Here is a 12,378-nt window from a genome sequence, read left to right as displayed (position 1 = left end):
TTAATGGGAAGACCACTAAATTGGAACCCTCACTTTCTTTATAATTTTTATTTTTTTTACCCAAAACATAAATTTCATGTGAAATTCACAATTTCACCACCTTTGCATGGCAATTTATGATTCTAGTGTTTCAGATTATTATCTGAAATTGTTTTTCTCAAAAGCAATTCCAAAAATTTCTATTTTTTTCAAGTCACTTGCCTCACCTCATTAACCTCCATTCTCAGCGTATGATCGTATCTCTTCCTTAATAAGGATAGAGGTTCCCTAACTCACTGGCACATTTTCTCCCCTCCCTTATGGAAGAAGACAAACAAGCAAGACCAAATAGTAACAACAACAAAACCAAACCTTACCTGAAATATTAGCAGATTTCCATGGTATAAAATATTCCTAATATGGCTTATTTCAAGCAACTGCCTTGCAAATTCTTAAACATTTATCAATCACCACTGGCTCAGACACCTGTAAATCCATGTACCTTAACCACGAGCCTGTAAGGCCAACCTCAACTAAATGTGTATTCCAAGTCTCAAGCATGCTCTTTAGAAACAGGATACATTCAACAAAAAGAGAAGATAAAATTTTTCCTGGGAAACCTAAAACAAGATTATTGCCGTATTTGAATATTTAATTTGGCTCTGGGTTCAATTTTATGTCTTAGGAACTTTGTGTATGCTCTCACCCTAAGGCCACAATCCAGGAAAAAAATGAAAATAAATTCAGTGTAAAATGATACACACATTGTGGAGTCTTATGAAAAGACAAAATAGGGGCACCTGTGTGACTCAGTCATTAAGCGTCTGCCTTCGGCTCAGGTCATGATCCCAGGGTCCAGGGTTCGAGCCCTGTGTGGGGCTCCCTGCTTTTTGGAAAGCCTGCTTTTCCCTCTCCCACCTCCACTTCCCCTGCTGTGTTACCTCTCACACTGTTTCTCTCTGTGCCAAATAAATGAAACTCTCAAAGGAAAAAAGAAAAAAAAAAAGATAATATATACTGGGCACAGGTTTGGAATTTTCAGAAAACAAAGGCTATGCCCATCATTAGAAAGCAGAAGCTGGTTGGTTTACATACATCATGCACTTAGAGTCAGCATAAAACAAGAACGTAAGACCAAATATGAAATGCAAGAAATACATCAAGAAAATAACTTTTCAATAAGGCAAAGGAGCATAGTGGTTCATGATGCTTTGCAAATACTAGAAGGTGACAGTCCTCTGTGACTCCTAACTTTGCCACTTACTAACCATCTGAAATTGGGCTACTTTATCTCTATAAACCTTAGTTTTCTCATATGAAAAACCAAAGGAAATAATAGCAGCTTTTTCTTAACAGAGTCATTTTAAGGATTAAATGAGATAACGTGTAAAAGTTTCAATATTAGTAATTGAGCAAGTATAAGGTCTAGATGTCACAAGGTGAAGAAACAAGCGTTTACTAAAGAATTTTACATTCGTATGGAATTTAGGGATTTTAGCTTTAAGATTACTTGACCTGTTGAGTGCTGTGAAGTGTGTAAACCTGGTGATTCACAGACCTGTACCCCTGGAGCTAATAATACATTATATGTTAAAAAAAAAAAAAAAAAAAAAAAAGGATTACTTTACTTGACCTGTAAAGCAACTCCTTGGGACCCTGGTTGGCTCAATGGATTAAGCCTCTGCCTTTGGCTCAGGTCATGATCTCAGGATCCTGGAATTGAGCCCGACATTTGGGCTCTCTAATCAGCAGCGAGCCTGCTTCTCCCATCTCTCTCTGCCTGCCTCTTTGCCTGCTTGTGATCTCTCTGTCAAATAAATAAATAAAATCTTTTTTTTTTTTTTAAAGCAACTCCTTAAAAGCCCTCCCCATGGAAAATACCACACCCGATATCTGCCACGTGCTTAATGTTCTAGAACTACTTGCAATGGGAGCCAATGAAGTATTTGAAGATTTAAGAAAATAAAATCCAAGGGTGGCAGGGTGGCTCAGTTGGTTAAGGATTTGCCTTTAGCCCAAGTCTTGATCCCATGGTTCTGAGATCAAGCCCCATCGGGCTTCCTGCTCAGCTCCCCCTGCTTGTCCTCTTTATTTCTCTCTCACTCTCTCTCCCCTCTATCAAATAAATAAATAAAATCTTTAAAAAACTAGTTCAAAGAAACCAGAAGAAATTGTTATTACAGTATTTTAATTTTTCATATCCATAAATGCATTTGAGGCTGGTGAAGCCAGAGGAGGTAAGTAGTGGATATGCATGGAAAGGTATGATATTAAGGCTTTCTCCCTGTAGGAGTCTCTAGCCTAAGAAACTTTATTGCTTTTCTTTCCTTTCCACATAAAATCCTATAGGTGGTCCTGCTCCTGGTGCCTCTGTTTTTCTTTCTCATGACATCATGTAGGTGGGTATGTAGCTGGCATTTTTTACCTTTTCCCTTTAGTTGCTTTACAGCCAAGATCATCTTAACCCTCCCCTTCTAACATGCCTTCAGTCTTTTCCAGGAGCAGAGCTACAGCTCCCATCTTCAAATCACCTGTCTCCTTTGTCTTATACAATCAAGGTACACATTCCACACAATTTCTGGAACACAACAAAGAACTGACATTTAAAAGAAGGATAATTGGAGGGTCACCGTCCTAGCATAGCATCACCTCCTATTCTCGTAGGTATCCCCATCACTGACAGTAGGAGAATGTGCGCAGGGAACCCCCTTACAAGGAACTGCCACCTTCTCTAAAGTAATTTTACTTTTGTTGAGCTTGGGTCCAAAACCAAAAGTCAACCTTTCTTCACTGCCCACCTCTACCATATTCAATCATCCCATTATTGGTAAATGCAAACTTTGAGAACAAGTTCAGAAATATTTGCATATTAAAAGATGATGAAACCAGGAATGTATTCTCAAAATTGTTTGTCAAAGTTACAGCATTCTTTAGAAACTAACTTCCGTGCTCCCTTCAGCAGCAGATATACTAAAATTAGATACTAACTTCCTTGAAATGTCTCAATTATTTCAGAGTCAAAAATTGTATAGATGAGGGGAAAACTAATTTTAACAAAAGAAAAAAGAGTGCTTGATTTCAAAAGTATTTTTACTATGTAAGGAAATAAATCAAAAGAGAGATGGAAAGAAGAAAGATCTTTTTGGTTCTTATCACTTTTCACAACAAGTTTTTTTTTTTTTTTAACAAGATAAAAGAAAATAAAATTTTAAGCACAAGATTTTTTTCTATTTCTCTTTTCTTAACCAGCTTCTGAATGGAAGTTGTCTGACACGACTAGTTCACAGTGTTATTGAAAGCTAGCCTGGCAACAGGCAACACTGTTCTCCTACTGGACGTGAGCAAACTCAAAGGACACCAGCTTCACATGATCGGTGTGACCATGACCATGTTGATATGAGACAAACAAGGTCATCTTACAAGTTTGTTTAACCACAAATGAAGACAAACCATAAAATACCAAACAACCCCTTTCCTAACTAATGAGTGACCATTGTTTCTTTGCTAAGTACAGCTACTTGCCTCACTCTTGTCCTTCCTCCTGGTGGATAAGAATTTCTTTAACCTACACAATCATAAATTTTCCTCACTTTCAGACCAACCTCTGCTTTCTAACACCATCTTACTGAGATGCCCCATGGTTTATACTGCTGTATATTCTCCTTTGTAGCAATAGATAATAAACTGAACTTATAAAACTACAGATGCGTTACCTCACTCTGGTCAGAATGGCTAAAGTTAACAACACAGGAAATAACAAGTGTTGGTGAAGATGTGGAGAAAGGGGAATCCTCTTATACTGCTGGTGGGAATGCAAGCTGGTGCAGCCACTCTGGAAAACAGTATGGAGGTTCCTCAAAAAGTTAAAAATAGAGCTAAATTATGACCCAGTAATTGCACTACTGGTTATTTATCCAAAAGATACAAATATAGTGATCGAAGGGGCACCTGTACCCCAATGCTTATAGCAGCAAATGTCCACAATAGCCAAACTATGGAAAGAGTCCAGATGTCCATCGACAGATGAATGAATAAAGAAGATGTGGTTTATATATACAATGGACTATTATTCAGCCATTAAAAAAATTAAATCTTGCCATTTGCAAGGATTTGCAAGGACTAGAGGGTATAATGCTAAGGGAGATAAGTCAATCAGAGAAAGCCAATTATTATATGGTTTCACCCATATGTGGAATTTAAGAAACAAAACAAAGGATCATAGTGAAGGGAGGAAAAATAAAATAAGACAAAATCAGAGAGGGAGAAAAACCCTAACAGACTCTTAATCACAGGGAACAAATGAGGTTGGTGGAGGGGAGGTAGATAGGGGATGGGGTAATGGGGTGATGGGCATTAAGAAGGGCACATGATGTGATGAGCCCTGGGGGTTACAGACAACTGACGAATCATGGAACTCTACGTCTGAAACTAGTAATATACTAATGTTAATTAATTAAATTCAAATTAAATGAAATAATAAAATAAAATACTACAAACGTGTTTTCAGTGGTCTTTAGCTAAGGGGCATTAAAATATTAAAAGAAAAGAAAGGTTTTGAAAAATTCCAGTAGCAGCAGGATTAGCAACCAGATCTTTCTCAAGTAACTGAGGACTATGAAATCTAGATATGGATATAAAGGTACCCATTGCTTACTGATGTTGAGTACCTGAATGATGTCATGTATGACATAATCATCATTTTTGTCCCTCTACAGCAGCCTACCCTAAACCTGAAGATTTATTATTAGTTTGTTTGTTTATTCCTTAAGATTAAGAAAATGACCATTGTATTACAATAACTCAACTATTGATTCCATTTTTACCCAAATTAACTTATTAGATGATCTTCTCCTTAATGTTGTTGAAAAGTCAATGTAGTAGGTATATTGTGATAGAGATATACTTTTGCTCGGTGGGTTGGCCACAGAGGACGGGACTTGAGTCATCATCATCATGTGAGGCCAACATCTGGGCAGCATAATTTGCCTAAAAGTCAGGGGTACTGCATGGGAGAGTGGGAAAGCACCATAAATAAAATTCCTGAAATTGCTTTTTTTTCCCCTAATATAAGCTTTGCATATTTCTTTACAAATAGGACAGAACACTATGCTGGGTGTTCAGAGATATGGGATCTAACTTTATGTAAGATATCTGATTCCTTTTGACAAGAAACTGGATTATGTGAACTCAGTAAAATCAGTAGATTGGGTTCTCCAATCCACTGAACTCAAAGGCTCCCGTAAAAATCTGTTATTTTATGGGTACCTGGGCGGCTCAGTGGGTTAAGCCTTTGCCTTTGGCTCAGGTCATGATCTCAGGGTCCTGGGATGGAGTCCCACATTGGGCTCTCTGCTTGGTGGGGAGCCTGCTTCCTCCCCTCTCTCTCTCTGCCTGCCTCTCTGCCTGCTTGGTCTCTCTCTGTCAAATAAATAAATAAGATCTTTAAAAAATTTTAAAAAAATCTGTGATTTTACAAAAGAATGGCATTTAAACCACTACATGTTATTTTAAACTGCAGTTCTCATGCCCTCATTTGTTGCTTAACCAACATTTATTAAGCATCCAATTATGCTACAACATGTGCTAAATTCTGGAGAAATAAAGAGAACAATTCTTGTTTTTATTCTGAGTGTGTGTGTTTGTGTATGTCTGTGTTTACAGACTGCAAGGTCTTCAGGAAAAGATTAGCAAAATAATAAACGTTCTTAAAACCTGAAGACTGATTTGAAAAAGACAAGTATTTGAAAAAATTGTCATAGGAAGTTCATGTATTAAGTATTTTTTCTAGTGATAAGATTAAAGGATAGAAGTTTAAAGAATAGAAGTTACTAGGAAGTGGAGCTTTGTTCAAGCTGTTAATTTACACATTGCAATTTTCTAATGATGAATTAAGCCCCTGACAAGGTCTACATTTTTCTTAGAAGTGTTCAAACAGACTGACCATATTGAGAAAGAAATCATAGAACCTCCTCATTTTTGCAGGAGGCTGGCTACATTAGCTAGACTTCCCACACTGATTTCCCACTTGCTTATTCTCTCCTTTTCTTCCATTGTAGACATATGTGGAAGTCTTTTACACAAGGGGTGTCAAGATTAAAAATTTCTCACTTAAAGCAATGAAAAGAGAAATTTCTTAAAGTATTATTGATTCTGAGTCAATTTCAAATTTTACTGATAGTTACTGTGCAAAATGGTGTAGTTGAATTCATATACTTGCAAAGCCTCTTTTTGTTCAATGCAAGGGTGGATTTTAGGAGAACAGTAGAAAGGCATTACTAAAGAAAATACTCTCTTCCTGCGGCACTCACACCTACCCTCATTTTTCTCAACTATTTTTGATTCTTTCAATTTACATGTGCATTTTAATGAATAACCTCAAAGAAAATGTTGCCTAATTTAGCTAAGATCCATCAATGTATCTCTTTGAAACAGAATATAAAAATGTTTCCAAAGTCTGATGAATGTGTGACATCTTTATTCTCTAAAACACTCAAAGAAGAATCAGCTCATTTCTGAAGTATAATCTACATCATTTTTTTCCTTAATGGATTCAAGCCATTTGTTTCTAGATGGCAATATTTTTCTGTTTTTTTAAATGTCACTGCCCTAATACGCTAATTTCTTAAAATGCCTGTTTACAATTCATTTTTTAAATACGTAGAATTCTAATCGGATTATGAGATTTTGCAAGTTAGCTCTGTAGTATTGAATCAATCCCCTTTCCTTTTAAGCAGTTATTCCTAAATATACTTTTTAATTTTTCAAAGAGACACTACCCATTTTGGAAAAACAAAACAAAACAAAACGCTCATTACCATTAGTAGCCTCCATGTGATCTGACAGTGTAGGGAGAATACTAATAAAGTAGAGAAAACTGTAGAATGTGCATGACTTACTACAAAACCAGCTGTGACAGCATTTATGATTCAATCTTTATTTTGGCATTTTCCTCTGATCCTCCTCAATTTTAGGCAACCCATGGATGTTACACATTCACTGTAACATGTGATATGATACACATTCACTGTATTCATATGAACAATAAACAGAGGGGACAATGTTTACACATGAAGAAAGGTTTACAAATTAAAGTCCCTGTTTAAGTAGATTTCATTGGCAGTATTTTTGTTTTGTTTTGTTTTTTGGTTTTGTTTTCTGTAGTAATTTAAGGGTTGTAGCCACAACCAAATCAATGCAGCACTGAAAAGACAGTAATATGTATTTTAGATAGTGATGTTTTGTCATTTCTGGACCTAATCTAAAGCAGCAGTACAAAGAATTTTTTCTGGAAATGGAAAATTTAAGATAACTTGTCATAAAGGTTGAAGTGACATGTACCTATTCAGAAGTGTAAAAGGATGGGGGAAGCCATTAATATTCATTGAGTATCTACTATGTGCCAGACTCTTAGCAGAGACCACTTCATTTAGTCATCCCCGTAACCCTCTGAGGTAAATTTTATTATTCTTGTTCATTTGGTGGAGAAAAATGTAGCCATGAGAAGCTAAAAAACTTGCCCAAGGTCATATATATGGTTAGATGTGTCTTCGATATTCAAACAGAAAACCTCCCAATTCCAAGAATATGACTGCTTCAGGCTAACTCCAAAGAGGCTTGGGAAGGAGTTTAGATTGCTGTAATCACAAGGGTGTGCCTTAGCCCTTGTCTGAGGAAAATGACTTCACAGGGTCCCACTTTCCACACAGGGCTATTAGGAGATGGAAGTGACCAAACAGATCAGAAGTTGCTTTCAAGTTTTCTACTGGGCAGGTGTGCCATTGTTTTAAGGTATCTAAGTTAGCGCTCAGCACTATGGGAACAGATCGTCAAGGATATGACTTGATGGGTGGTTTGTGAATCTTTGTGTGATAGGAGCGGTGGGGGTTGGAATTACTGAAAAGCAGCAAGAGCTGAAGAGGTCTAATCTGAAAACATGGAGGATGAGGCAGGCTCTGCATATATATCTCACCCCTAACCAGATACTCACTCTGCAAACAGTCAGCATTTAGGAGGTCCTGACACTTTTCATGGCACTTCACTCCACACTCCAAACACTTCATGCCTTGACGAGCAATGCCCCACAGGAGCCCTTCACACTCGTAACAGTAGGTGGGTGTAGTTGCCGTCCAGACTTCGAAGTTGTGGGGGGTAGTGGAGGACATGGGGTAGATCAGTGCCTGCAAAGTCTTCTTGAAGACATGTATTTTCTGTAAAGATAAGTTATAATGCCAGCCAAGTCAGTGGATTTGGAGAATTTCAGCATAAAATTATTTTATCACTTCTCCCTGAAAATACTATTTTGAAAGAGCCTCTTAGTTATTGACAAGTCATGATAGTAAGCATAGTAATTCTCCTCACTTATTCTTCTCTCAGCATTCTAGGGCCCAAGACAGTCATTTGAACACAAAGAACTCCCTAATCTCCCAGGTTGGACTGGGTTCCACTGTTGTGCAACTTCTTTCATAGCAGCAAGAAGCTCTAATTACTTGATAATGTCCAAGTCCTGCTACATTGTGAATTCCATGAGTCCAAGGATGATATAGATCTCCTTGGGCTAAACTGGTTGTTGACAAAATTGTGAAGTAGATGGGAAGTAGATTCTCAATGCTGACACTAACCCTCCAGAAACATACCACCCCTCTTTCATATTCTACTACGGCCTCTCATTCCTGACTCTGTATTCTCCCCAACACTTCTACCCTTCCCAGCCCCGAAGTATGCTCATTCTATAATTCCTTTTGTAGGGGACTGCTTTCATTGCCTATCCTTTTGGAAGGAACTCATCAACTAATTCATAGGAGACCATTAGCAGTAGGTAAAGGCTAAAAGTGGCACTCTCCCATGGCAATGGTAATATTTTAAAGGGAGGTAACCTTTTTTTAATTAAAATTTTTTTAGTTAACATGAAATGTATGATTTGTCCCAGGGGTACAGGTCTGTGAATCTTCAGGCTTACATACTTCACAGCACTCACCATAGCACATACCCTCCCCAATGTCCATAACCCAACCACCCCCTCCATACCCTCCACCCCCCAGCAACCTTCAGTTTGTTTTGTGAGATTAAGAGTCTCTTATGGTCTGTCCCCCTTCTGATCCCATCTTGTTTCATTTTTTTCCTTCCCTACCCCCCAAACCCCCACTTTGCCTCTCAAATTCCTCATATCAGTGATATCATATATTTGTCTTTCTCTGATTAACTTATTTCACTCAGCGTAACACACTCTCGTTCCATCCATGTCATTGCAAATGGCAAAATTTCATTTCTTTTGAGATGGCTGCATAGTATTCCAACTTTATTTGTTGTATACATATAGGGTTTTTTCTTCTAAAAAATTTTGAGGTACAATTTCTTCTAATAGATCAAAATATGCCCTAAATCTAGCACAGGGCATTATTCTAGTCTCCAGCCTGAGCAAATTCTCTCCACCTTATTTTTCTTTCTTTTTTCCAGCCAACTTATCAATTCCTTTTTAAGACTTTTTAAAAAAATTTTTCATCTTTACAGTCATATTCCATCCCTTGTGTTTACCCTTATTTTATAAGGGTACCCATCCATATATATATATTATCTATAAGTACTTTATAAGTTTTATATTTTATAAGTTTACATATATATGTATGTATGTATGTATGTATGTGTGTGTGTGTATGTGTGTATATATATATCTTGAAAATTTTTGGGAGATAGTATCTTCTAAGAGACCAAAATACACCCAAAATCAAGTGTGTGGCTCTGTTCTATTCACCAGTCTAATATATATTTTTTGTTTTTTTAAAGATTTTTAAAATTTCTTTTTACCCCCTTTCTTCTCCCCCCAATTTAGGGTCTCTTCTGATTTGGCTAGCAGACGGCTTTCTGGAGTCTTTGTCACCCTTTTAGTACTTTATTCTCTCGTTCATATATTCCTTTCTGGATAAAGTGACAAGGCAGAAAAACTCACCACAAAAAAAAATAAATAAATAAATAAAAACACAAGAGGCAGTACCGAAGGGTAGGGTCATAACTTTTTATAGCATATCGAAGGACTTTCAATGATAAGCCACTCGTGCAGTAGAAAAACTCACTGCATGAGTAGCCAGGCGACCTGGGTTCCCTGGCATAGGGCCAATCACATGACATTTCACATGGGTTTTTTCAGGCCATATTTACGACCAGTCTTCCAAATTTCTTTTCTTAGTGTCTAACAGTGGTTATCATTGTCCCTGCCTCATACTTGGGAGACAACACATATTTTGTGGAGTGAATGTTCTGCCACTTAGGAATCTTATAATTCACAGATAGACTTAGGTCTCTAAGGCTTACTTTCTTTCCCTACATATCTACCTACCTGCAGTATTATTTTGAAGATCAAATTGTATGATGGTAAGCTACATATTATACAGATTTCAAAATACTAAATAAATACCAACTGTTAGTACTCATAGTGGATTTTCCAGAAACCACCATAGGTTGAAAGGAAAGAGACTTGTCTGGATGAGTCCTTTTCTGTGCTTTTCATTTCTAACCATGTAGATGACTTAAAAAAAAAAATAAAGGACATTAAAATAAAAATAAATAAAAAAGGGTTTATTTATTTGACAGAGAAAGAAAGAATGAGCTGGGGGGAGAGGTAGAGGTAGAGTGCAAAGGGCAGACTCACTGTTGAGCTGAGTCCTCATGGGGCTCAATCCAAGGACTCTGAGATCATGAAGTGACCTGAAGTCAGATGCTTAACCTACTGAGCCACCCAGGAATGCCTACAGATGACTTCCTGAAAGAAAGACTATCACTCTCTGAAGTTAGATTCACAGGTAATTTCACACAACTGCCTCATGCATAATGAATGAATATTTATATAAATCCTGCAGGACCCTAGCATTTACAAGAAACAATTTTGCATTAATAAATTAATGCAAAAAAATAATAAATTTTGCTTTAATAATCCTTAAATCTAATTTCAAAATATCTTAAACCTCATTTCAGAGTATCTTCACAGTGTGGAAATGACCAATTTTCCACAATTTTTCAATTCCGCAGTATAGTAAAAGCATATTCCCCTTTCTTAGTACATTCCCCTCACTGTATGTTTTCCCAGAATATGTTTGGTCATGGTACTGGGAGACTCCCTGCAGGGAGTTAAGCTTCACTGAAACTTTTTCTAACTTTTAAACAGCAAGATCCAGCCTTGCTATTACATGAGTTTCAGGTCAAGACTTGCAATACTTCCCGAGAATCTACAGAGCAACAGTATGACCTAATATGGGAGTGGGAGACCCCCATATTAAGGTTTATAATACAACTGGATCTATTCTTTTCAATAAATACAGCCTAAGCCAAGTAAATCTTTCAGCTTTCTTTCATAAGGAAGACGTCTTATCTTGCAAAAAAATTGTTCAGAGTTCTTTCAGAACTGAAACTATGTATTATTCATGGTTGCTTCCATTGTAACGCTTAGCGGAGTGGGTATCTTCAATATCATTAAAGTGAATTGAACAATTCTCGCCATAATAGATTTTCAATCCACAGACGGCTTCCTGTTCTAACTGAGCTGAGGGGGTATGTATGTGTAATGTAGCATTTTTAGTTTAGGTTAAAAAAATAAGTAGGAAACTTAGTTATATTTGCAATCACATCAGGTAATTTGTCATTTGTCTTAGTAGGGAGAAATAATTTTAACCCAATAGAACACCGGGGGGAATAGTCTGCTAATGAACCCAAGAAAAGTAAAATATATACGAATTTAGAAAGCAGGGTTAGGGTTAGCTAACAGGTTGTTCTGAACGTGAACTTATCCATATATTTCAGAATAAGTAAATGATTCATACATTTTCTCCAGGTCCCTATGTGTGTATTTTCTTTTTATTGAATTCAAGGAATATGTAGTTGGCCTCCTTAGGTGTAATAAATATAAGAAATAGTTCCTAAAAAATTAAGCATGATAGAGAAAAAACAAGGGAGTTCTGAATAGACAGCTGAGAAGTTTTCATTGAAATGTTTTGTTGTTTTGGGATTTAAGAACCATGATCTACTTCATAAAAAGAGAGAGAAGCTAATTAAAAAAAAAAAAAAAAAGGAAATAGGGAAAATTTACTAGACAGCATAATGAAAATCAATTGAATGGGACATTGAAATAAATCTAACATTTAAAAGCTACAGACACCAGAGAAAATACTGGATAGCTCACTAGAGGGTATATATCCCCAGTCTTAAAGAAATGAAAATATGCATCTTTTTTATTTGTGATTTTTGGGATAGTAGTGTTGTCTATCAAAGCTGAAAATTACTCTAAAATAAATGACACATGGAGGGACGTCGGGTTGGCTCAGTCAGTTAAGTGTCTGACTCTTAGTTTTGGCTCAGGCTGTGATCTCATGGCTCATGAGATCCATCCAGCCCAGCACTGGGCTCTGCACTCAG

General features: G+C 36.8%; 1 protein-coding gene across 1 annotated transcript in view; it reads right to left on the bottom strand.

The window, feature by feature from the left end:
- UNC13C (unc-13 homolog C) overlaps positions 1-12,378 on the bottom strand; it is a 568,731-nt gene that overhangs the window by 345,784 nt on the left and 210,569 nt on the right. The window contains exon 9 of the mRNA XM_045073496.1: positions 7,967-8,186. Within this exon, the coding sequence (XP_044929431.1) occupies positions 7,967-8,186 (220 nt within the window). The remainder of the gene's footprint in view (positions 1-7,966; positions 8,187-12,378) is intronic.

The sequence above is a fragment of the Mustela putorius genome, unplaced genomic scaffold (genome assembly GCF_011764305.1).
Source record: "Mustela putorius furo isolate JIRA1106 unplaced genomic scaffold, ASM1176430v1.1 tig00537243_pilon_pilon_pilon, whole genome shotgun sequence".
NCBI classification, from domain to species: domain Eukaryota; kingdom Metazoa; phylum Chordata; class Mammalia; order Carnivora; family Mustelidae; genus Mustela; species Mustela putorius.
This window is presented reverse-complemented; position numbering and strand designations above follow the sequence as displayed.